The sequence below is a fragment of the Scatophagus argus genome, chromosome 2 (assembly GCF_020382885.2).
Source record: "Scatophagus argus isolate fScaArg1 chromosome 2, fScaArg1.pri, whole genome shotgun sequence".
In the NCBI taxonomy this organism is placed as follows: domain Eukaryota; kingdom Metazoa; phylum Chordata; class Actinopteri; family Scatophagidae; genus Scatophagus; species Scatophagus argus.
The window spans coordinates 9,081,189-9,107,211 of NC_058494.1; the positions used below are offsets into that span (position 1 = coordinate 9,081,189).

Sequence of the window (26,023 nt, forward strand, 5' to 3'; positions counted from 1 at the left end):
GTGGTGGTCACTCATTAGCTGCTTGGCTACTGAGAACTACGTCCATTCACATAGGTGTACAAGGCAGCTTTTAATGAAATTAGAGCATCTGCAGCTGTAAATCCCTTTGTGAAAAAAAGCTGTGTTGGTCTGAGATGCATTTGTGTTTATAGTTTAACTTGTATAATAATTCAGGCCTCAGTAGTCTACTCTCATGAAACTCAAGGGGAAAAAAACATTATCACATTAGCTATTGAACTGCTTGTCTATGTTGGAAAACATAATTGTTTCTATTGCTTTTCTGTCTCTTTCTGAGCTATGAATGCATGAACACACATACCCAAGCCAACCAGAAGAGTGGCTCATCAAAGCTCCACGGGGGGAGCTACGCCAGCGGTGACGCACTGTGACTCTGCTGCCAGCTAACAGTCACTGAACACTCACAATGATTTTCTTTTTTCTTTTTCTTTTGGGTAGTTAGGTGAACAATAACTCTTTGTTTATGTCCATGTGGACCAACTGGGAAGCTGGTATCTTTTGGTCCTTCATTTTTTTTTTGGTCCTACCATTAGCTTCTCTTGCCATTTGCCTTTAATAATCTACACCTCAACCACGCTGAGAATCATTGTGACACGTAGAGACAGGGTCGCTAACAAAATATAATACACAATCCTTACACTCCAGACATACAGTTCATAGCAAAATGCACACAGAAGTGAGAAATAAAGAAAAAGACAAGCAACAGGATGACCTTTTATTTTCTGTAAATATATAGAACCTTTGAACATAATAGCAAAACACACACACACACCATACATAAAGACTCACAGAGCTGCATACTGTTCACTTCTCTCAGAAGACTCCTAAATTTTACAGAAAGCTTTTTGCAAAGCAAACTTTCATTTCAAGAATGATCACACAAGCTGCATCATCATGAGAATAAAAACATTAACCAATTTGACACTAAATTAATTTAAGCTCAACAATCACTCATTTGCTGTCTCATTCATGCAAAAATACATTTACACACACGGCATACAAGTCAAATGGGGACATTGCAGGCAGCACAGCGGCTACTAAAATGTTCCAAGTGTCCAACTGAACAGCACAGCACTGAAAAGAGCCCACAGCCTGCAGCCTTCAGTGTGTGGCCAGAGGGCAGTAACTCCGTTTGCCTCTCTGTGTCTTTCTCACTGACTTTTCTGACATCCTTCTGTTATACCCAGAACCATAGACAGATCTCTCAGACTACATCTATATGACAGAGGTTTGTTCCTGCTTTCTGTGCTCTGATGTACAGCTTCAGGAAGTCCTTGTAGCGAGGAGCACAGCCAAGCCAGGCTTCACCAAAATGAACAGAGCCAGTCAAAAGGTACTCATCCCCTCCGGGCCGCACACCACACTGTGCAGGAACATTGATGCGTCCAGTCCATCGTCGCCGTCTGGATCCACGCCAAACAAACATCCTGCCCTTCTGACGAAACAGTCGAGTCAGAGTCACCGCAACAGGGGAGGGGGTGTGAGTATCTGATGCCACACCTTGAAAGATACCACTGCCAGCTGCAGAAACAGGAAGGGGAGAGATCACATATTAATAATGTTTTTAAAGAAAATGACTCAAAACGAAATAGGGAAATGTGCCTGGTTCCTGTATTGTCACTTATGGCCACCGTTCTGCAAAATGACATCATCTCATATTTAGGGAATGGTTTGACTTTTGGGGAAATATTCGTATTTGTTGGGTGGCTGTGGTTAGCACTGTCGCCTCATAGCAAGAGGGTTCCAGGTTCAAATCCCGGTCTGGGCCCTTCTATGTGGAGTTTGCATGTTCTCCCTGTGCCTGCGTGGGTTTTCTCCGGGTACTCCGGCTTCCTCCCACAATACCAAAAACATGCACGTTGGGTTAATTGGCTACTCTAAATTGAGAGTGTGTGGTTGTCTGTCTTTGTGTGTTGGCCATGCGATTGACTGGCGACCAGTCCAGGGTGTACCCCGCCTCTCGCCCGTAGTCAGCTGGTAAATATGTAGCTTGAGCCATATGCCAGTTAACTAAGCTTAGCACAAAAACTGAAGAAAGTGACTTCCTGAAATCTCTGCTAGTTGTCTGACAACTGGTCCAGGAAAATGTCTGCTTAAACACTGATTGAACAAATGTACTTGAGTATGCGATCATTATTCATCCTTGGACATTGTTTGCATTTTAATTCAATTCAGTTCAATTCAGTTTATTTATATAGCACCAGTTCATAACAAAAGTTATCTTATGACACTTTCCAATTAGAGCAGGTCGAGACCAAACTCTTTTAATTTTAATAATACATATGTAATTAAATCAACCACACTCTTCTAGCTACTAGCTGCTATTTGCACATATCCATAGAGCAAAAATAACAGCTAGTTAATATTCAGTGTTTTCAGTCAGACATCACTTGATCTAATGTTATGGGCAAAACAGTCACCAGCACATATAAGAGTGATGTCTGGAAGTATTTAGATGAAAGAAACTTATAAGCGTTACAAACCATGTTAAGCTATGTTAAACTCAGTATGATGGAACAACTAGTTGGATAATTAATCACCTGCACATCAAGTATGAGAAGAAAAGAGTGGAGACGGATAACAGGCGATCTCTCATGGCTACATTAACAAGAAGCAGCATGTGCTGTGGTGATACCATGATGATTAGCCAAATGATGACTGCCAATATGCTTCAGTTAAGCTTTATGGAAGATGAAGGCTTCTGGGAGCTGATGCCTTGCTGATGCTGATGATTTGTTGAGAAGAAATACAAGCTACCACCATTAGGAACTACAACTGCGAGGGTGGATAAACTTTATGAGAAAAGCACTGTGCTGACAGGGTAGCTACTACCACTGACAGTGCTGCTAATACCAACCCATCGCCTTACTCTCACCTGTGTGTTCATTTTGAACTGTATTCTTAGGTATTTGATTCAAGCATTCCATAATAACTTAATACAAGTACTTGAATACAGAAATTACTTAAAATACCCATCCCATATTATTTAGGGAGTGGTTTTATTTCCTTCGGACAGAGCCAGGCTAGCTCCTTGTCCTGTTTCTAGTCTTTATGCTAAGCTAAGGTAACACGCTTCTGGTTCGAGCTTTGTGTACGTGTGTGTGTGTGTGTGGGTGTACTTACCAAAGTCACTGGTACAAACAGCCATGAGGATCTCTTCATCTGAACAGGGTTTACAGGTGACTAAAATGGAAAACATGAGAACATTAAACAACTTAACATAAGAAAGGACAGATGTTCTTATTTTCACAGTTGAGGTTCTGTCCTCATTAGCTTCATATCATGCAGCGAGTTGTTTCACGCTGTTTCCTGTTCTCTTGTTTTCTCTGTATTGTTGAGTGCTGCCAGACCGAGAGACATCAAGAGAGCATGTGAATGAGAACAGCAGGTGAGGGAGGAGACATAATCACTGAATTACCCCTTGACCCTGTCAGCTATAAAAACAGCCATAAAAACGTCCAGACGCGCACAGACAGGCTCGGACAGACTTTCTTCTGTCTCATTAGGTGAGCAGTCCGACCTTCCTCTCTCCTCTACCAGACTCCTTTATTCATATGGGGTGGGCCACCACTTTTTTTTGTGTGTGTCTGTTCTTGATTGACAGTTGAGAGACGATTGGCTGACCCTTGTGCTTGACCCTAACGTGATCTTACAATTGGCCTGCTTGTTTTCATAAGTCTGGCTGAGACAGGGGAGTGTAGAAGGAAGTGGGAGGTGGAGTAGAGGCCTTCGAGCATGTAAGTGAGATAAAGAAACGAGGGGGTGAAACAGTTACGCAGCTTTTCATCACCTTCACTTAACATCAGTGAGAGGGTGGCCTGTGTCGGGTATCAGGAGTTTAACAGACCGTTTTAACCAATTAGATCAATTCACGCAAAAACAGACAGCATGAAAGACAACTTCAAGAGAACTAAGACTTAACTGAACCAGGTCATCTCTCGCTGTGAACATTTAGACGTTTCTTCAGTGTTTGCAGTTTTTCCAGTTGGAATGAAATTGCAAATATTAGCAGTTTTGGAAACAATTCGCTTGTGAGCTTAAGGAAAGGAAAGGAAAGGAAGGAAGGAAAGGAAAGTGACATATTTTGTCATTGGAGGGAACTCACTCCAACGAAATTTGTTCTCTGCATTTAACCCACCCAAGTGACGTGCACACACACACAGCAAACCCGGGGCAGTGGGCGACCGCGTGCAGCGCCCGGGGAGCAGTGGGGGTTAGGTACCTTGCTCAAGGGTACCTCAGCCATGGACACCGGGACGGGGAATCGAACCTGATCCACGACTGCCCCCCATTCAACCAGTACTAGAATTAGTATTACACATACTAGTAAAATTAGTATTACACTTACACTGAAAGTATTACACTTACATACTAAAGTAAAGATAGCGATACCACCTTGCACTCTATTGCAATAAGTCAGCAGAAAATCACTTTTTCGTGTAGCGTGACTCTCAGACCTTATTGATGCCAACAGCATAACTCAAAGGTCCGACACAAATAAGACTGCACCTCTTTGTCCTACATGTCAGAAAACAAATGTAGTGAAGAATGGGTGCATGCGTTCTCTTACCTAAACCAGGGTGCAGGTACGGGTACATGTGTGCACCGGGGCCCTGACTGGGCACCAGCTCGTACTGGAAAGCTGTGATCCTCCGGCTGATGTCTGTCTGAGGGACAGCCTCCACAAAGAGAGCTCCCTCTGGCAGACTGAAACAGTGCACTGTGCCCTCAGCGTGGTCCTTCTCCGGGAGCAGCAGTGTCAGATCCCCGGCACGCTCCAGATAAACATGAGAACCCTGAACATACAAGACCGGGAAGACACGTATAAGCTCCATCCATCTGATACATCACACTGCACTGGTGATTCTGATTGTTACGCTCGCAAATCAATCACAACGCTGGTCCTTTAATGTTCATTTCATTTCTACCTGGGAGTACGTGTACGGTTTGATGCACACATGGAGACCTGCCATGTGTCCTGATGAGGGCTCTGTGTTTGGTCGCAGGTTGACAATAATGGCTCCTGTTGGGTAGAGCCACTCCAGAGAGCCCTGAGAGCAACGTAGGTAGACCTGCTCCACATCTCTGCGATGAGACTCATGGCTCAGACCACTGCAGATAAGAGGACAGATTTTCTTTTCACATTTTTCAGATCATGCATGTAGTTTACTCAGATGACTAAAATCATCCAAGCAACCAAAATTAACAAAAAGTGGATCACGACTGAAAATATCCCTGTGCGAACACATAAAAACCTGCAAGAAAAACAGTTGAGGAAACATATGGAAGGAATTTAGTGACAGAGCAATGTTCATTAAAAGCAACTCTGCTCCAGCTGTCTGCCAGCAAATCTTTCACTTTGGATGGATGTGGTCACTTGTCTCTGATGTGCGTAAACTACCTCAACACCAGGAACTGATTGGGCTATCAAGTCGTTAGAAGTTTGAAGCGGGCAAACTTTACAACAGAGCGTTAAGTCATTTTTTATGACTCGGGCACTTGGAGGACTGATCAAAGGGCCCATATAACCGTATTTACTTAAGATGGGAACTGGAGGAAAGACATTTGTGGAATTTTAAAGGGAGCATATTTTAGATGTTGTAACCTACCATACGGAGAAACCTGTCAAAATAGTCTCTCCAAGTTAAACTAAGGCACCTCCTGACACCACGTGCTTGATTTTAGCCGTTTGGTGAGTCATTTTCCTCTCTGAGAAGACTGATTGTGCAAAAAGATTTTAATCAAGATAATGATATGAATTATGGAGGTCTGACATAAATATCAGCAATGGAAAAGCAAAGCAAAAAGAATCCTTAATCCTTAAGTTTCTAATGCAGATATTCACCAGAATATAAGTCAGTTGTTTTACTTGGACCTGCCAGTGTCTTTCCTGAAACTGAAATTTTTAATAACAAATCCATGGATCTAATTACTCCTTTGAGCACGCTGAAATCCCGAGTAATACACAACAGATCCAGTTCAAAGACACAACCTTCCTCTCACACATGACTGAAGCTCCTTTCATGACTCCACCACGATTTAATATAAATAGCTTAAAGCCCAAAGTACATGAAAGTGCAAGATTTACAAAACCGTTCACAGATTTCCTCGTGGAGAAATGACTGTATGCTGATAACATTCCTGAATTATGTGCTACATAATACACAATAACAGTGCAGTCTCTAGCTATAATCGATTGGTTGTTATATCTATTTTTAAAATGAAATGATCACAAGCCTTCAGTGAGTCTTCATCCTCACCTTCCCCGCCAGCTACACTGGTCGCTGGAGTACTGTGCCACCGCCCCGCACAGGAGCACAGCTGCGATCCAGAGCGCAGCCCACGGCCCGAGCATAGTGGCCTGTCCAGCCCGGCGGTCACCGGATCCCGCACAGCAGACACACCGGACCAGCAAGCCGCGCACCGCTGCTCCCGAACCGCAAAGATCCAGAGAAATACACAATCTCCCAGAGCCTCGGCGCGGCAGACTACATGGCGGTTTCAACCGAGGCAAATGTTGCGTTTGAGGCAGATAAACATTTTGTCCAGGGGGCTTTTGTAAAGGGAGCGGTGTGCGCGCGCTGCTGGACAACAGGCGGGTTTAAAGAGTTTGCTGCGTGCGCTCCGCTTCACGTCATCGGGGGGCGCGTGCCAGCAGCTGAGTCGACTTGAGTGACACGCGAGCGCTCGCTCCAAACCACACCCACACACTCCCGATTAAAGATGCGTGTAGAAAAATCCCTCCAGCTCTCATTACAGCTTCAAAAATACCATCAGACTTTTACACGAATGAAATTATACCTACTAACAGGCAGAGAGCTCTCACTGGTAATTGGTGAACAGGATGTAGGCCAATGTTTAGAAACGTAAACAAGAGGAAAAAATCAAAGATGGCACACAAATGGGAAAGATCAAAAATTAAGCAAATAATAAGCGCAACCAAGTCCAAACAAAGACCTACGAGTCAATAATAAAAAGACAAAATAGTCCTACTAAGTCCTTATAATCTACATGTAAAACATTTTTTGTCCTTTTAGCAAAGTTCATATCTATTTACCAAACTATCTCAAGTCATTTCCATTCTGTTCAGCCTATCAGCTCCTTGTGTAAAAATCCGCAACAATGCCAAAGTCAACCAGGACAAGTCTCTCCCTCTCCCTGTGTGTGTGTGTGTGTGTGTGTGTTGTGTGCTGGCTTTGCAAACAGATGGATCATATTATCGTAGTGAAAATGAGAGCAGCATGCAGGTCTGGAACAAAAGCATCCTATGACTTCTTCAACTCCCCCAAACATTCAGCAAAAGTTCTGCAGGCGGTGTCACACTCTGTTAACACCGTTATGGCTTTGCCACGTTGCCTGACACAATCCTCAGCGGTATTTCAGCGCGACTTTTTAGTTTGTAACTTATCTTAACTGTAGGCCTACCTATAACTCATATTCCTGAGTGATTCTGGTGTTATTTTCATAGTCGACCTGTTTGGAAAAAGAAAGGCCTTGACACAACAAGAAGTCACACATGTGCTCCAAACGCCTGTTTGGTTCTCGGCCGGTTTTCCCGTGAGAAAACAGTCGGAACAGCAAGCATGTTACTGACTCGTCACATTCCCCCCCACACACACAGCTATGTAACGCATTTCGAGAAATACCGAAACACAGACTCTCCTACACACACCCCCAACCCCACCTCCCCTCTCACACAGACACACACCCTCCGTGAAAATGAGAATTTCCAGTACTGCTAGAGAGAGAGAAAGAGGAGGAGAAGGCCTGATTGTTATTGATGATACAAACCATACTGAAGCAACTGCAGGGCACAACTGAAAAACACCCAAACTGAAATGAATGAATGGACTCTGGAGACACGCTTTAATAAGGAGGGTTTGTAAGTTGTAAGTATTGGCTTTATTCATGCCTAATAAATCATTTGCTGATGTTTTATAGGTCAGTTATAAGCAAGTAATGAGGACAACGTTTGGGTTATTGGAAAAAACCTTTCAACTCATTAGACCATACTTGCCTCCCGGAAAATGGCTGGATGCAGACCAGAAACTATTAACCACTTGTTAAGCATTTTTAATGGATTGCCATTATTCATAACAGCATCAATAAAACACCAGCATGAGGGGCAACCAGGCAACCCCGAATTTGTTCTTATTGACGGCTTATAACAGATCTATAAAACATTAACTTTCACAGCCGATGCATTAATCAGGTTCCTGTGAGCTCCGGACTGGTGAAAATCTCTCTACTGATCGACCTGACAGGTGGGGCGATTCTCTACACTACAGTAAAAACACATCTGTACCACTGCACCGCATTTCACCCCCAGTGGCTTTGAAAAATATACACTTTCACCACTGACATAAATGAAGCCCAAAACTGTGGGGGCTGCAGAGGGAGTATGACCCGAGTCTAATCTTGTCACCACAGCAGAGGAAGTCTGAGCTGCTGATGTGCCGTTTGACCCTGTGTGCTCCTTCACAATGTGAAGTATTTACAGAGCTGCAGAGCCTGCGACCTGCTCCCCTTAGCCCCCTGCCATCACCTGGCTCTTCTCAAACGGCCTGACAGCAGGAACGATCCGTCTGTCCACACACTGCTTCCTCACGGAGCCACACACACACATTCCTCTATCTCTGATTTCAGTATACATGACCTTTATTTCCTTACCACTCGCTCACAGCACGCTCCTCTCTCCTTTTAAAAACCTTTATTTACCCATGGGGGCAAACTGAGCAGCTTCCAACCGGATCTGTTGCGAGGTTAAGTACCTTGCTCAAGGGCAGCTTGACAGTCGTTGCTGAAGGAGGAGGAACAACATCACTCCTTCAGCTTGCAGCACCGACAGCTTCACACTAAGACAACAGTAAGTGAAGCAGTGAGACTGAGAAACAGGTTATCAGGCTGATCTGCATTTTGCAGAAATATTGTAATGTCTTCATTTCCTGTTCAGGCTGATTGAGAACTTAAATAATGCAATACAACCTACAAAACAAACCACAGATACTTTACTCTGCATCAGGATCCCCGCAAAATGATTTGCTTCTGCCTTATTTATTCGTGGGATAACTAAATGAACTGTAAAGATACTGGTCCATCAAAACGGATTCCTCAATCGTTAGCTTGCACTGAATTTAGTTGTGGTTTTCCTGCTACAGCTGTCTAGTAGACTTCCCCTCTGAACATTACTGCTACAATACACACGAGATATTTAGTTAATGTAGGCTTACTTTGGCATTTGGCAGACACACACATATTTTTACTGCTGGAAGGAGGGACAGATTGAAATAAAGGAATGTGGTAAAGTTGCAGGTGAATGAAAAAAGCTTTCGGTGTCTGACCTGCCGGCTCTCTTCACCCAAACACACCCAAGTCTTATCTCTCTCTCTTATCAGTTGCACTGCAGGAGAACATGCAGCTGTGTAAGTGCACGCATGTGTGTGTTGCATTTTCTTTCTACACACGTGCAGGTTTATTTGACCAGTGAGGTCAAGCAGGCTCCAGGGTCAGGGTCATTCATTATATGCGTGTGTTATCAGGTCTGATGTCTGCAAAGAGACGGAGTGTAAACATTGACTAAAGCTCTGTTTACTCTCCTTCTGAGTCTCTTTCATAGATTCTCCATTAGGGCTCGCTCTGATCATCCACCAAGTGCTTCATCATGAGGGCAAAGTGGGTAAAGGAGACAGGATGTATTTAGAAAGAATATGGTCTTACTTAAACAAAACGCTTTGGTTCATTACATTCTCAAATATATGGTCTCCCTTTGGCAGACATTTATCCAAAGCCCTTTACAGCTCCATGACTGCATATACTTTCAATATGAGCGACCACAAACTATCGAGCGTGCTGTCCACAACAAAATGTAATCAGAGTCAGATAAAAAGATGTGATGAGAGATTAAAAAGGCAACAAAAATGCACTGACGCCCAGCAAAGATTTGAGCTCAGTAAGCAGGCAATGCTAACATGCTGATCATGTTCACCATCTTCCACCGTCAGTTCTAGGTCATGCAAAAATTGTCAATTTACTTAGTCTTATGTGACAGTACACAGAGCAGCTTTGTGTTTTAAAGTGTGACAAAACAAGCTCTCTGAATACAAAACCTCGGGTTTTAGGAAAATGTAACGTGTACTATTGTGTGTCTTTCTATAAACAAAACAACTGATCATTTAAGACACTGATCAACAGATTAGTAGCCCCACAGGAATGAATCACATCTCTGAGGAAAACACCCTCTTGTTTAAGTGTTTGTGTATAGAAACACAGAGGGGGAAGAGGGGTCTGGCTGGAGACTCAGTGCTAAGTGGATGTGAGCACTGTACTGTGGGTGGCAGAGGTTTTCTCCTCAAACCTCAGGCTGAATCAAGCTCAAAAAGTGCTGCAATTTAGCAAAAACAATGGATTCAGGCCTAACTTCTGACATGTTACATTGATTCTGTGCATTCACAGGATGATGCAACTGTATGTTCCAGTCTACGATAACGAGCAGAGGTAGCGAAAATAAAACTTTGGTAGAGCTTAAGACCCCTTCCAGTATATATTTATTTATTTTTTTACCACCACTGCTGCTTCCCTGCAAACTGCTGTGGGCAAACTTACAGTAAGGCAGACCGCGGTGTCGACCCAGCAAACACCACAGGAGATTTTGTGAGGAAAGGTCTGTTTACCTTTGGGTAGAAAAACTCCACACTCTGTGAGGTAAAATAAACTTTTTGTGTGTGTTTATGTATCAGAACTGTGCTCTCTTAAAGAGGTTATTGTTCTTTAGATTTCATAAGAGATCCAGGGAACAAAAACAAATATGCAGTATCCATGTTTGTGCGTTTGTAGCAGATGTGATTGTGCATGGAAGCCAGTGAACGATTCTGATCATTAAACGTCCCAATCTTCTGTGATGATGTACTGACTCTGATCATTTTCTTTAATCTAACAGGTCAGCAAAAAAACAATTTCAGACCAGACAGGGTTGGAAAACACAATAACATTTCACTCCTCCAACGGTCAACACTGGCAATCATCATGTCCTCTTACATGACAAGAGTAAAATATAAGAGCCTAACACTCTCTTCTTTGTAGCTCAATTATACATCAAACCTCCACTTTTTCTTTCGTGCCAAATCTCTGAAGTCTTGGTCAGGTTATGGTTATTTCTATTAACCTTAACATCCATGCTTGAGATTTAAATAGTTAGAAATTTTGAGAAAGAAGCACATTGCTGAGATGTTGAGATGTAAAAATGAACAAAAAGGTGGAATAATTGTATCAAAACAAGAAATAAAAAGCACTGAAAGGTTCTGGACAAAAACTCACCTTAGATCAAACGGGTCCTAGTCCTATTTTCTGTTTTGTTTTGTATGTTTACACATATTTATGCTTTTATGAGAAGCACTTTAAGTTGTCTTTTTGTGTATGAAATGCCGCTTTAGACATGCTCTCAGGCTAATTTTGTTGCCTTTGGACAGAGCCAGGTTTAGTGTTTCCCCTGTTTCCAGTCTTTGTGCTCAGCTATGCGTGTCCTGGACGTATCTTAAATGGACAGATATAAGAGCAGCTGGGATGTGTTGTTGTACCTTAATCAGCCATTCTGTCAACTCTGCCAAGGAAAACTTCAAGAACATTTTCAGATTCCCCACACATAAAAATGTCTTTTACCACTTCAAGTACAATACAATCTTCTCATTCCTTTGCATTGTCTTTGTCCCAGTGTTCAGTTAGCCTCCCTGTTATCACCTGCCTACTCCTCAGACTTCTGCAGCAGCCTGCTCAAGCTGCAGGGCTCCTCTGGTCTTCTCCATCACCGTGAGCAGTTAGTTGAAATGGTAGTAATCTACTCCTTCCTTTAGCTGCAAAGTGTTGAGGTTTTCCTCCAGAACACCTCCAGTCATGTCCTGAAGATGGAACAACAACATGAAAGAAACAACAGGGACATTTTTGTTGTTGATTACAGTTACTTGACATCTGGGAATACAAAAATTGTGCAATTGAGTTCAGGTGTTTGTGTGTGTGTGTCGCAGAGAACCAGTAAGAGAGACGGGGGGAGAGAGAGAGAGAGAGAGAGAGAGAGAGAGAGAGAGAGAGAGAGAGAGAGAGAGAGAGAATGATGCAGTCCAGGTTTCCTTGTCGTCTGACTACTATGATTACTTCTCCTAATTCCCATAATTGGGCAATTAGTAGCCCCAAAAGGTGGGGTCACTCTGGATTTGATGTCTGCATCTAGCTAGAAGGTAAGTAGGCAATTGCTAATTTGGCTGACAGAACAACTTTGTGTCTGCATGTTATTCTACATTAATAAAAAAAAATTATAATAAAAAGAAAATGTCATTATCTTAGGAAGGGGCTAAGCAATAGCTACGAGGATTGCCAGAATTTTGAAGTACAAATTGTTGTAGTGGCAAAAACATCAGATGTTTGTGCGAGCACTGTGTGATCAAAGATCAGGCGACTGCCTCTACCCATTTCCTGTGTGTGTGTGTGTGTGTTCTGTGCCTGGCACACGCCCTTGATCATTATGTCGTTAACTTAGATTACAGACCTGAGGGACAGGCGGTCAAAAACAGCAAACATACAACACACAAACACGCTTTCTGCTCACCAGTTTAACACAGATAATGAAAGGGGCGGAGGCGGCTTTGTAGTGCAGAACTGGGATTTTTGGCTTCGGTCTTTGCTGGAGGGATATCAGCGGAGAGAGAGAGAGAGAGAGAGATGGAAGTCACATATCATAGTTGTTTACAGCTTTAACACTAGAATTAAGTGTTTGTGTGACCATTCATTCGAATCATATCGTATAAATCTAACGAGGCTAATATTCTTGGTTTGATGAGTTTGCAGGTCATCTTAGACTGAGTCACAGTTAACCTGTTGTATTTAGCATCCACAGTGGTTGATTTCACCTTGGATTCCTCATATGTGTAAAAGCCTTTCTGGATCTTGTTGTCGTCGACATCGCAGAAAGCCTTCACCTGACAAATGAGTAACAGCGGTGATGAAAGAAAAGGCAGACTTTATCCAGCACTTATATCCACTAATAGACAGAAAACAGTAAAAAATATCAATAATAATAATCTGGCTGGTGCCTAATATCTGACTGCAAAAACTGGAGATAACACACCTTCTTCCGATTGGTCGGACTCAGGCTTCGGTACAGCTTTCGGCCCTGTTTCCCTGCGTTCCATATGGTGAAGCTCTCCCATTGGCTGAGAACTCTCTCTTGCAGGAAGTTTACACGCAGCTTCCAAATGGTTTCCCTGGAAACAGAGGAAATGAGCAGAGCATCAAAGGTCGGACCATAAAAACAGGGCATATGTTTCATTTGGACTGAGAGGGAGGGGCTTGGATACACTGACAGATATACTGCATGTGCTATGTAACAGCACCCAGATCCTGTTCTGCTTTTTGAAATGACTTGGGTGGAAATGTGCAAATCGAATCCAGTAGACACATAAATTATGGAGATATTCATGAAAATAAACTGGGGAAATAAAATTATTTGCTCTCTTTCTGAGAGTGAGATGAGAATTTTTGGATTAGCTGGTAGTTATGCACATTCAGGTCATTAAATAAAAACTATAACATATTTTTGATGGACTACAGTTTGTTTTTTCAAGCGGATGAAAAAATTGGGCTTGTTTTGAATAAGCTCGTTTCCCTGTATGCCTGCACCTTGACTGAAATGCACAGCTGAACACACACACACACACCTTCACACTCAGATATATGTCCTCATGGTCCACTCAAGTTCTTAAACCCCTTCCTGCTCTCTCTCTCTCTCTCCCTCTCTTTCACTCAGACACACACACACACACACACACACACAGATATTGAGTAATTATACGAACACATGCACAGGACATACCCCACTCTCCTAATGTGAGCGTCTTACTGGATCTAACAGTGGGCCTCACATGACAAACAAACCCAAACCCAGTACCAACATGGAGCACGGGTGGTCTCCAGATTGCCTTCCTGTACATTCTCTGTACAGGCTTTGATTCATGGCAAAGATTTACTATAAACTGGATCTGTATACACATACTGAAGCCTTCATCCTCCTAATACCCTGCAGATCAAAAGGCAAACACACTTTCACGCACTCTGGTATAGTTTCACATACACAGACTCACATTTATAAACACAGCCTTTCTGCGTTAAGAAGCCTCTCATCTCAGTTACTCTTTGGCACCATCTTAACACACTTCACACCTCACAGAGAGAGTGAGAGACAGAGCAAGAAGATGATGGTTTCAATTTGATTAAAGAGGGGAAGTAGGTAGGCTGAGGATGGGAAGGGGTGACAAGAAGTGGGGTAGAGTGGAAAGTAGGCAAGGCAAGCTTGAAATAGGCATCCAAAAATAGACAGATGATAGATGAAGACAGAAAGGAGGATGACTGGTGAAGGAGTGCGTCAACACAGGCAGCATGATATACATGCAGTGGACAGTCGCCGGGGAGGAAGGAAGGAAAGAAGGAGGAAATGAAAGAGGGACAACAGGAAGGGAGGAGGGATTGAAAGGAAGGGAGGTATGTGGGGAGGGAGGACAGGAAGGACTTTTTACATTTTGAAGTACACACACGCACGCACCTGTAGACACTACATGAACTTGCTGAAACATAGAAGTGTCAGATCCTTCACACACACACACACACACACACCATCTCAGACACAGTTCCCAACAAGATCCAATTCCCTCCCATAAGTGTTCGGGAGATACCGGGCATTCCACAGAGAGACGAAAACAGGTTGAAAGTCAGGATTCATATGCTGGGAAAGTGGCTTGAATTCCCAAAACATTTTGAAAATCTCAAGATTACAAAACAGGCATCTGTCTGGTGTGCGCGTACTAGTGTGAGAGAGTATCGCACTCAGAGAAAATCTGGGATGCCAGTGGGCAGCTGTGAGTAGGTGGAGGATAAACACTGTGTCCAAGTGTGTGTGTGTGTGTGTGTGTGTGTAGCTGAGTGGGACTAACTCTGTTACAGAGTGTGTAGCAGCTTTCTCATGGTAACGGTACACCAACAGGCACTGGTCGACTCTGGCCATGCCCCCTCCTTGACGAATATTCTGGTAGAAGAAGAGCAAGTCCTCCGGGACTCCCTGGACACAAGGAAGTAGAGTAGGAGACAATGGTTGGACACCGTCCATAACTGTGATAAATTTCTTTTTGCTTTTTAGGTCCAGAGCTTTCTTGGGCCTGGTTTGGTATTTGGTGATAGTTTGATTAATGTAATGCTTTTTCACCACAATCAATAAAATGTGCTGATTTACAGAGAAAACTTACAGAAAAAAAAACAATTTTATATTAGGCGGGATACTGCTGATAGAAGCTGCTAGCATAAAACAAACGAATCGCCAACTGGTCTGGTCTGTTGACAATCAAATTGTATTGTGGGTAATTTGGGCGCCAGGTTTTGACAAGGGAGAAGAATGCATGAAATAATAACAGACAATATCTCTTGTTCTGCTGCACTGATTTTTGTTCTTATTTTTAACTGACCATCAAGACTCTGACAATGCCATTGGAGTGCAATGATAAATGAGTTGACTACTCTTTAAAAAAGTTATTACTTTTGCAAGTCGACTTACCACAAGCTGTACATCTCGATTCCATTCCCCAATCCCAATTCCCAATCCCACTTATTTTCATTTTTCTGTCTGTGAATGTATTATACCCAGATATAATCACAAATACTATGTCCCTCTTCTTAAACACACTTATTAAGCTCTGATTGGTCAGTTATTTCTCTGACTGATCGGGGAAAAAAAACATAAATTTTACATAACAGTAGAACACTGTGAATTGCTGGACAAATACAAGGTAAGGAAAAACAAGAGAAGCAAAAGTAAGAAACAACAAACACAGGATGAGCTTTGGGCTTTGGGGCCTGTTTGGATGCAAACTCTCACCCTGCCTCCCTCGTCAAACAGTCCAACCTTTAGGAACCAGCTCCTTGAGCAGAACCATGTTGGCATGATGATGGTAGGCCCATGAGACGTGTACACCTGAGTAACAACAACAGTTCATACTTTAACATAGAACAGTTGGACAAATCAAAGGTTATCAGTTATATACAGAACAGATCATTTTCAAGAAAACTTTGTTGTCAGCCCCTAAAAGAGCAGACATGAATTTGTTGAGATGCTACATGAAGATGCTTACTCAGAGAGCAATGCCCCTCCCAAAATCATGTTTCCATCACTTTTGGGGACATTACATAGACTTACATTCATTTCCTAGAGGCTTAACCACCACCTGACCGTAACTATAAACATTACTTACCTTAACCAAACCCTAACCTCAACCTAACCTTAAAGCAGGACTTCACCCTAATATTTAATGATTTACGTTGTGGGGACTTGCGTTTTGGGTTTTCAGGTCCTCACAATGTGACTGTGCAAACAGATTTTTTGTCCCCCCAACTACAGGAATACACACATTTCAGCTCCACTTTAAAAATAAAGGAACTTTTTGTTGTGCTAAGACAAAGTAACAGCCATATCAGGCTCGGGGAAATTTCTCATTTGGCTTTCGGGAACAAACATCAAATGGAAAAGGACTTGGCAAAAGTTCTAATCCTGCAAAAAAAAAAAAAAAAAAAAAAAAAAAAAAAACCACAAACAAAAAATCAAACAGGTTAAAGTGCAGCAACGCACACTCTCTGACAGAAGTGTGCACTTCCTGGAGTGTGCAGGGGAAGGATACACACTTCCACCCTCTCACGTGATCTTTGACTAATGAGTTTGTTTTGGCCTCTCATTCTCTTTCTAACCACAGACTCTTAAAAACACCAGGACCACATTAGGGCCTCTATATTTCTTTCTCTTGTTACCATCACCTCATGCCCACCCCTCTTTACAGACCCCCACTGCTTCTTGTTCCTTCGATTTTTCTGGGTGTGTGTGTGTGTGTTATGTTCAGCAGTGTTGTTGCATTTTTAATTCGAGGGTCGTTCAAGGCTGATTTCTTTCTTCGTCCAACTACGTAAACTGTGTTTCACACGCTGCGCATAAATGTGTGTGTGCATATGCACGAGAGTGCGAATTTTCTTGGTAGAAGCATAATACTACTGCATAACTGAAATGCATCCCATATGAAGAAAATTGTGAAAAACATCTGGATTCAGCCAGTCAAACAGCTGGACAGAATCTACTAAGTGTGTGTGTGTGTGTGTGTCTCCACCTACGTACAACTCCTCTTCCTTCTGTTGTAATATTGCAACATTTTGCAGATGTAAGCTGTGGCCAAAAGCATGAATAAGTGGAATAAGAACGAGTTCTGGGAAAGCAGGGGACAGACAGGGGGAGAGAGTCAGTGTGGATGTGAGAAGTCAGTGGGGTAGGGCAGGTTTGGGATGACCATATCTAATGTCCTACAGATGAACACTCAGGTTCCAGCTCTGGATCAAGTTAAACGAGCACCACCCTGAGTAAATCTCTGGTTTAACTGAGTTAGGTTTTCTTTCTTTTACTCAGAAACTGAAAGTAAAGGCTGATAAAGGGAAGAAAGACAACGGGGAGGAAAAGGAGCTGCCTTTAAGCCTGCAGAATCAATGTATGATCTCATTCTCATGCTCCATGAAACTTAATATCATATAAATATCCTGGAATGTCTGCTAAGGAGTTATGCAGACTCTCTCTCTCTCTCTCTCTGTGTGTGTGTGTGTGTGTGTGTGTTTGTGTTAGAGGGTGAGCAGGTCCAGGTTGTCTTGTATCCTAGGTGACAGTGTGTTTTGTTCAGACAGCAACAGTTGACTCCAATCTCTACATAAATAGAAATACTGCCAGTGGTCTCATTTTTATATCACTGGTTCTCTTATCATTTAGTGATTAATGTGACTGTTGAATATTGTAAAAGTAGTGGTATTAGCTGTGAAATGGAGGGTAAAGATTTTCACTCAATAAAGTACTTTATATCCACGCAAGTTTTTCCAACATGGAAAATCTCTACACATCATCAGTATTGCTGAATGCAGAGCAATACTGCATTCTAACTATGGCCAGTGATACGCTAATGTAGCGACAACCTTATCAATTATTCCTGTTATTTGGTCTGATTAAGCAATAATAGATTGGAACAGATGTGGCCGAGAGACATGGCAGATGATGCTTGGATCCTGGCCACTTACAGCTTTGCCTCCTTATTTATTTCACCACAGCAGGAAACTCCAGCTCCACCTGCACTGGAGGAACAGCAGCCATTTTTCTGGACCGTAAAACAATTTCTGATGAAATCCAACCTGATGGAGTGCAGAAGCTGGTGTGAGATTTGTTTACAGTAACTACACTGTTGTCTTTAGTGTTAAAACACAGCAACTTTCACACAGCGGGCCAGTACAGTAAGCACTACATATAAAAATGTCTGGAGCAGGATCAGCTGAAACAGAAAACAGTGTGTAAGCTGCAAAATGAACCTTTCCACTGCCAACAGTTCTCACTGTGGACGATCGTCAGCACACAGCCAGCAGTGTGATCTGTTTCCTCTGGTGGGACTGAGATGGACAGAGAGGTCAGGAGTGATGCTGTGTCCTCTGTCCACTCCACTGCCACATTTCCGTGGAAACTGTGGATGGCAGGTACACATCCTGTTTCTGTCTGACCTGGCTGCTGCCTGGCACATGACCTTTCATATGCACATAAACACAGTGTATTCACAGATACGGTTCTGGTGCCCAGACACACACTGTGCACCAAGCTGTGGGCCTTTACCTGTGTGATGAGCTGATCCTGAGTGATTGTGTTGATCCAGCGAGTGTAACGTTCAGTAGATCCCTCTGGAACCCTCTGAACTTTACAGCCAATCAGCTAGCACAAAAACACATATAGACAGATATAAGTATGGTAAATATTTTCCTTCCACAAAGCATTAAAAACATTTGCAGAAATTGGTAAAAACGCTGCCAGAGATGCAACTAGTGCATTTTGTGTAATGCTCCAAAGATCTCTTCTGGTTCTGACGGCAAACCTTCAGATTGAAGGTAACTTAAATAATTTTTCAAGGTTTCAGGTAATACTTAAGGGACTGTAGAGAGTTTGTAAGGGGGTAAAACAATTACTGAATAATGAATTAAACGAGTAATAGAGAACTCTGTATGAACTGTATGACTTATTTTTCAAGCCAAAAAAAAAAAAGATGAATGTGACAGAAGCTTCTCAAAATGTGAATATTTGAGGCTTTTCTTTGTCTTGTATGGTAGCAATTTGAATATCTTGAAGGTTTTGGGCAGCTTTAGGATCACATTTTTAAGATGTCAAAGTCCTCAAGTAGAAGCTAGATATAGCATTTCTCAATATTTTTGACACACACAAGTCAAGTTTGAAAAAAGAGAGGTCAATGGGAAATAAAGAGGGGCTCACATAAAGAGGAGAGAGGTTACACAGAACTGAAAAACATAACAGAGGTTCTCATTTTTATCCAGAACGATAAAATATTACAGTCATAACAGAACGAGGCAGGCTGTTTGTGTATGGCAGCAAGCCTGCTGTCTCCATGCTGTCTCCCTCACTTCCCTCACACACATGACCTTTAACCTGTGACCTGGCAGGCCACAGAAAGCATCAACACCGGATACTCACACTGTTCTGTGTGCCAACTGCATGGAGGCGCACACTCTTTCTCCCTCTCTCTCTCACACACACTTAAGCACACACACACACACATACACGCATGCAATCAGTGATGCAAACAATGCAAATATTTTTGATTCTGTTCAGAAGTGAAGAAGGGGGAGGAGGGATGAAGGCAAAATGCAACGGAGAGGGGAAGGATGTGAGTAAGCAAATATTAAAGAGAGAACTTACAGAGTCTGGATGGAGGAGACACGCCTCATACTGCAGACGAACTCTTTGGGGCAACATAACATCATCCTAAAGTGCGTAAATATATATGTCTATCATAATAAGTTCTCAGCTTTGGGTGACAACAAATACACTCTTGGTAAAGTAGCAGGTTTCTGGTTAGTCAGATAACTTGCTACCTTGATAACTTCCATAAAGGGAAATGCAGCAGTACAGCAGCTACTTGACACAAAGTACAATTAAAATGCCAAATTACATAACCAAAATATACAAAATAAAATATGGTAAAGCAACATAGAAACACAAAAACATTCATAATAAAGAAAAATCTGAGGTGTCATGCTCTTGAACTAGAAGCTAGTAACAAGGTAGTAACAATAACATTATTTCCCTGGACTTTGTGGGAATACTTGGAAACAGAGCCAACTTTTCCAAGGATGTTACCGTTGTGGCCATTGTCACAAAGACAACTTAGCTGCTTTCACTTCTCCTCAGTGCAGAGACTACATCAACACAGGACAACAAGATGAGTGTATCCATTAATGTAGTTCATAGTGGAGACACGAAAGCAGGCAGAAATGGTGTCTGGTTGACAATCCAACTGGATCATCAGCAGCCTTCATTTTCCCGGGAGATTTTGTGCCCAGTGGCAGAAAATTATATGATGAAAGTGATGTTCACCAGGAACCGATGTGAATGTACAAAACAAATGTAAGAGAACAAACAGCAGAAGTTGCCTGTTTTCTGAGAAAGCCACTGTATATTCATTAAGTCTTTCATTCTGACAATAGTTAACAGCCAGAAAAGAGTCTTTGAGATACTGCACAACTGAGAGACAAAACAAATCTGAACAGATATCGCAGATTTTATTTGTAGTTTTTACAGTTTAGCCTTCAGAATAGCAACTACAATGCACTGTTTCAAAGACAGAGCTGAACATGCTCATAAAAAACACACATGTCAAACACTGCTCTCAGCTTATTGGTCATGTGTTCAAACGGGTTTGTCAAACAGGCGCTGAGCTGCTGGGATCTCTACGTATATGTGTCCACGCATACCCTGTATATCTGTACAAACCCATACGATCTCATTAGTTTCGACTCACTACTGTGAGTGTGTTATGCAACACATCTGGACAGTTAAGTGAAACCTGCTGTCTGACATGTTACACACACACACACTTACCGCATCCTGAAAGCACAAATATTGTCCGCAGCTCTGAGATATTGCCTTATTCTTTGCATATCCCACTGAAAGACAAAAGAACAGTGTATGTTTATGTGTGTGTATGTGTGTGTGTGTAACAGTGAATGAAAACTATTTCCTATATTTGACCATGTGTTAGTGATTATCATATTCAACCATTAAAGGCAACATTTAAAATAACATAATGTCATTTCATGTCATTGTCAGTATAAGGCCATGCCAGTCACACACGAGAGAACGTCACACTGATCATCATACTGTTTTAATATAACAATTTAACAGGAAGGCTGCTAAATTGCTCCTGTCATGTGAAGTCTAGACCAGGGGACTGTGAGCAGAGTTTTGTTGTCAGATGGACAAAAAATACTCACAAATATGTGCTGAAGCCAGACCAAAAGAAAGCTTTAAAAGTACTGTGTAAAAGCTCAAAATCAATTTTAAAATCAACTGGAAGTCAATGAGGCAAGTTCTCAACAATGCAAGATACATCAAAAATGCATTAGTGATTTTCCTCAGCCACTCACTGAATTGTGAGCATTTTCTGACAATATAATCTCAACTCAAATTCCAGCCATGAACTTTTTCTAGTTGCATTCCCAGAAAGATATGAGAGAGACAACATGAGCTGTGAATATCAGACCAAAACTGGTCATAGGATCTGCTGGGATGGTGTCAGAGATTAAGGAGTTATGAGCCGTCTCCATGACGACATGAATGAAGTAATAGAGTTGAAAGCTACGGAAAAAGGCTGAAAGAGGACTTCTGAATAGTCTTGCTCACATTATAGGCAAAGTTAAGGAGATTTTATGGCCAGTTTTCCACCAAAAATTGACTGATTAGTTCCTTACATGTTTATTCTTTCATTAAGCCAATCTGGCTTCACATGTGAAAATGAGCTGCTGAAGTCACAGTTTGACAAGATAATCCAGTCGAAACTGGATCAACAACCTAAAGGGCTACTGACCTCCTCTGGGCTGTGCAGAGTTGTGGCCGGAGATCACAAGTGAGATACTTCTTGCCTTGAGCCTCTCCCTCCAGCTCTCCACCACTTTCCTGGAGTCATCCTGAAAGACACACACACACACACACAGAACTTCAAGTGAGGTTTCATATTCTGAGAAAACGACGCATTCACACATGTAAATACACAAACAAACAAACTCACAGTGCTTGCGTCATCAAAGACAGAGAGCTCCATGGTTCCAGTGAAGTCCTGGTTTATTACGGCCTGCAGACATTCATCCAGCCAGCAGGAAGCGTTGTATACTGGCACGACTATACTCTGAGCGCAGAAAACACCGAGAGGGATTTTTCACTCAACACAATGAATGAATGCATTAACATGAATAACCTGTCAAGAATAACAATAATAACAAGGGAGTTAATTTAGACAATGAGTAAAAGTGCTGTGGTGATACTTTTTGAAAATGATTTACAGCAGATTTGTGGGACGAACATTAGGGGGCATTGAGAATTCATCAAAAAATCATTTCAGTTAACACATAGTTTAAAGGAACAGTATACCGATGTTTTCAACTAAGAAGAAAAATAACTAAGAAGTCCTAATTTATATGTCCACTGAAACAGCTCAAACCCCCGCTCCTTCTGATGTATTTTCTCATTTGTGTCGGTACATCACCGGGTATGGGAGTGTCAGTCTTCTCACCCACCACGTCCACTGCTCTCCTCTCCTCCTCCTGCTCTCCTGACGGTGTTTCCTCTTCATTTTCTTCTGTGGTGCGGAGCCGCTTCGGTGGGCTCATGTCTCCTCTGTGAGTCCACTATCTGGGCAACCAAACAGCCTTAAGCCGACGTCTGAACTCGGTTTCGTCGGATAAGTACAGGGTGTAATTATATCTGGAAACAATGAGGATGAACCCCGTGGACATGAGGTAAAACAGTGACCCACGCGGGCAACACGTGAATAAAATGTCCGTTAACACACATTTTTGACTCTTCTCTGTGTGAAGTGGATCCACGTCAACAAAAGGCACCTTCTACAAGGTGTCCTGTAGATAAGAAACATGGGAAAAGTGACAATTTGAGCGAAACGTGCCTCCAAAACGTGCTGTGTAGGCAAGAGTTTTACAACTTCCGCAAACAATGAATTCCAGATCCTCATTGGTTTGTGCAAAATACGGACAGACACCTGATTCGCTGTACGTCCCCGTCAATCATTTGACTCCTGACGTCTCCGATAGCGTGTCAAACAACTGAGCGGTTTAATGTGTCCTCTTTTTCTGGACACACAAACACACACACACAAAAGAACATCTTAAAACCTACAAGCCATCATTCATATTCGATCAAGTATTTCATGAAAATGTTTCTATTTCGGTGCATCATTTGGGGAGAAAAAAAAATCTTCACACAAGGTCCACTCACTGGAAATAATTCAAAGCTTTCAGGCACATCTCATGGCCTTCAACAGGTGGAGTTTGCTCAGTCCTCATGGAGATTATTCCAAATTATGCTGTGTTTATCAGATAATATGTAGCTTTATATGATCATGAGTTGATCATATCATAGCTATTATTTTCAAGATCAACAATAAGTTGTTCAAGAGTTCATTATTATTTGTTAAATGATTTCAACTAAATACACAAATTTACCTTTGAACAACATAACAAAGTAACAGAATGAAATTTATTGAGAAATACAGAATCAAATTGTTTCCACTCTTGTTAAACAAATGTAAAACACTGTTAAAATCACTACAACTACAGTTTATAAAACAGTTTGCAGCTGGTTAAATTTTTTTTTACATTGTTTTAATAGAATAGACAACTCCTTATTTTACTCAGAGTGACAACTATAAAGTTTTGTTTTGTTTTCATTTTCAAGCAAATTTCAGATCATTTTGAGATTTTTAAAACAAATACTTACTGAAGTAAAGATTTCTCATTTTCCCTGTTTTGCTTGACTCAGTGCAGCCCTCTCTCGTTCTCCATGTAATGCTGAATAGTGAACCACATCAGCATGTTTTTATGATAACATTGGCAGCGTGAAGCATGGGAGGTTTGTCTTGGTGAGCAGACAGAAAAACAGGATGGGTTGAAATATTGTTTCTGACCATCATTTTCATTTTCTCTTGGAAAGGAAAGTAAATTATGATGAGAGAGAAAAAGACTTTGTGTGTGTGTGTGTGTGTGTGTGTGTGTGTGTGCTGTCTGTCTGTCTTAGTGTGCTCTCTTTAGCAGCTGTTTTATGTTTGAGTCATTAAGATGTTTTGTTTTTATTTTTTTTTACTCTATTGATGTATATGAATATATACATAATATATTCATAAGCATGACATTGCTCATCTGAAGCAGGGATAATCTAGCAGCAAAGGTCATCATCTGAGTCAGGAATCAACCATCAGCCCAGATTATAAAATATTCAAACTCTAACTTTACCCATTAGATGTAACATACTGCCAGGATACTGAAGGTCTACCTCCCCATTATTACTCTTTATGTTTGTTTCATGTTTATTTGTGTCCTTATATAACAGTTCATGAGCAATAAAACCAACAAAAGCTGCTTAACTTCTACGTTACCCACTTTAGAGACGCATGAACTCCCTCTCCCGAGATATTTTTTATGAAGTCCTAAATTTTACAACACAGACACACAATCCTGCTTAATCAGGGCACCAGTCAGACAGGATGTAGTTTAGAGATTGCGTTGCAGAATAATTGTTAACACATTGCAGCATCTCCATCAGACTCAGCTTAATTTATCACTTTGAATGCGTTTTTAAATTGAATGTAGGCCTCACTGCAGGCCAGGAACAACAGCCCCTGGGGGGGGGGGAGCAGACCAGGGCCAACATCAGGGATTATTCTCTCATGCTTGAGTGCATGATAAATGGGATCAAGATAGTATTTGGCTTGACTATACAGATGCAAGAGTGCAAGAGTGCACACACACCTGCTGAACAGGATAGAGAAATACTGTATGTTTGTGTACTCTCATGGAAAAAGCTAACAAAGGCATTATTAAATGTTTGTGTTACTGTCAAATACTGTGTGTGAGTCCAGAGAAACCACCCATTTATCCTTGCAGTAATATTGCACTGAGCCTGTGAGGCAAACCAGATATTAATTTCTGACGCATAGAGATTGATACAGACAGCCATGGATGATCAACTAACAAACAATCAAATTACTCAAATGTTTCAATCTTAGAGGTTCAAGTTGAGGTTATGAGTGCGTTCTGACTGTGGCTGAGTTCCTTGCACCGCAGGTCCACAGGGCCTCTGATACAGTTGCAATACAAACTATTCTGCACATACTCTCTCATCTGGTGTCACAATCACTCACTGTTTTATGTCCCTTCCTCAACCAAATCAACACCACATGGTGATGTTATATTTCAAATGTGTGTATGAGTTGAGTTACTGTATCTGGAGGTCTAGACGGCAGCTGTGGAGAACTGTGATCTGACTGCACTTGATTTTGTTTGGACAGAAACGCCAGACATGAAAGAGAAGGGAATTGTCCAAGTGTGCCTGATGGCATGGGAATGATTGAATTTCCCTGATTCGTTTAGTTTTTCTTTGTGAACTGCCCATATTTGACCTTTAGCCACAATTTGTGGTGGTTTTAATTTAATTTGTGCAGTAACACATGCAGGCACGCAGACAGCAGACACATTGTACGCTGACAACCTGTTATGGTTTGGCGTAGTATGTTTTCTGTTGTGCTTTTCTTTTTGTGCTTTCTGTTCCCTTTTCTATTTCTGTTCTTTTTGCAGAGCCTGTGGGTGGCAGGGGGCATGGCTAACTCCTCCTGTTGGCAGCAGAGGCACACCTGAGTTCTATCAGCCTGTTCCCTCCACTTTATAAGACTGGCCTTCAGTCCTGCTTGCTGCCAGGTTATTCTACACTCTACCTCTGTATGCTGTTCACCTGTTCCCTGAATCAAGGTTCTCCTGCTGAAGATTTCTTCCTACCAGCCAGCTCCCTGCCTCCTCAGCCTGCTTTTGTTTCTGTATTTAGTTTGTGGAGTGATTAAAAGAA

General features: G+C 41.9%; 2 protein-coding genes across 7 annotated transcripts; both read right to left on the reverse strand.

Moving 5' to 3' along the window:
* Positions 1-719: 719 nt before the first annotated feature.
* On the reverse strand, positions 720-6,659 carry metrnlb (meteorin like, glial cell differentiation regulator b). Its single transcript, XM_046406829.1, has 5 exons — positions 6,279-6,659; positions 4,947-5,130; positions 4,589-4,814; positions 3,142-3,201; positions 720-1,539 (listed from the first exon to the last, which is right to left on the reverse strand). Exons 1-5 carry the CDS (start codon positions 6,371-6,373, stop codon positions 1,223-1,225), a joined length of 882 nt encoding a protein of 293 aa, XP_046262785.1. The 5' UTR covers positions 6,374-6,659; the 3' UTR covers positions 720-1,222.
* Positions 6,660-10,916: 4,257 nt separating this feature from the next.
* b3gntl1 (UDP-GlcNAc:betaGal beta-1,3-N-acetylglucosaminyltransferase-like 1) lies at positions 10,917-23,227 on the reverse strand. Of its 6 annotated transcripts, XM_046406783.1 has the most exons (13): positions 22,965-23,225; positions 22,690-22,876; positions 22,185-22,301; positions 21,984-22,083; positions 20,999-21,063; positions 19,817-19,882; positions 18,725-18,820; positions 15,926-16,021; positions 14,991-15,115; positions 13,133-13,268; positions 12,915-12,983; positions 12,614-12,688; positions 10,917-11,909 (listed from the first exon to the last, which is right to left on the reverse strand). In XM_046406783.1, exons 2-13 carry the CDS (start codon positions 22,780-22,782, stop codon positions 11,829-11,831), a joined length of 1,119 nt encoding a protein of 372 aa, XP_046262739.1. In that variant the 5' UTR covers positions 22,783-22,876; positions 22,965-23,225; the 3' UTR covers positions 10,917-11,828. The 6 variants fall into 6 exon arrangements, with proteins under 6 accessions (XP_046262739.1, XP_046262744.1, XP_046262752.1 ...); XM_046406788.1 differs by having other exon boundaries at positions 22,659-23,227; XM_046406796.1 differs by having other exon boundaries at positions 22,686-23,226.
* Positions 23,228-26,023: the final 2,796 nt, after the last annotated feature.

Excerpts from the sequence above, each read along its gene's own strand:
- metrnlb (XM_046406829.1), bottom strand. The coding sequence starts at position 6,373 with ATGCTCGGGCCGTGGGCTGCGCTCTGGATCGCAGCTGTGCTCCTGTGC. Across the intron at positions 4,815-4,946 it reads AACCGTACACGTACTCCCAG|GGTTCTCATGTTTATCTGGA; the intron begins GTAGAAATGAAA and ends TTGTATGTTCAG. Across the intron at positions 1,540-3,141 it reads TGTTTGTACCAGTGACTTTG|CTGGCAGTGGTATCTTTCAA; the intron begins GTAAGTACACCC and ends CTGTTTCTGCAG.
- b3gntl1 (XM_046406783.1), bottom strand. The coding sequence starts at position 22,782 with ATGAGCCCACCGAAGCGGCTCCGCACCACAGAAGAAAATGAAGAGGAA. Across the intron at positions 15,116-15,925 it reads TGTTTGACGAGGGAGGCAGG|GGAGTCCCGGAGGACTTGCT; the intron begins GTGAGAGTTTGC and ends CCTTGTGTCCAG. Across the intron at positions 11,910-12,613 it reads TCATTATCTGTGTTAAACTG|GACATGACTGGAGGTGTTCT; the intron begins GTGAGCAGAAAG and ends TTCCATCTTCAG.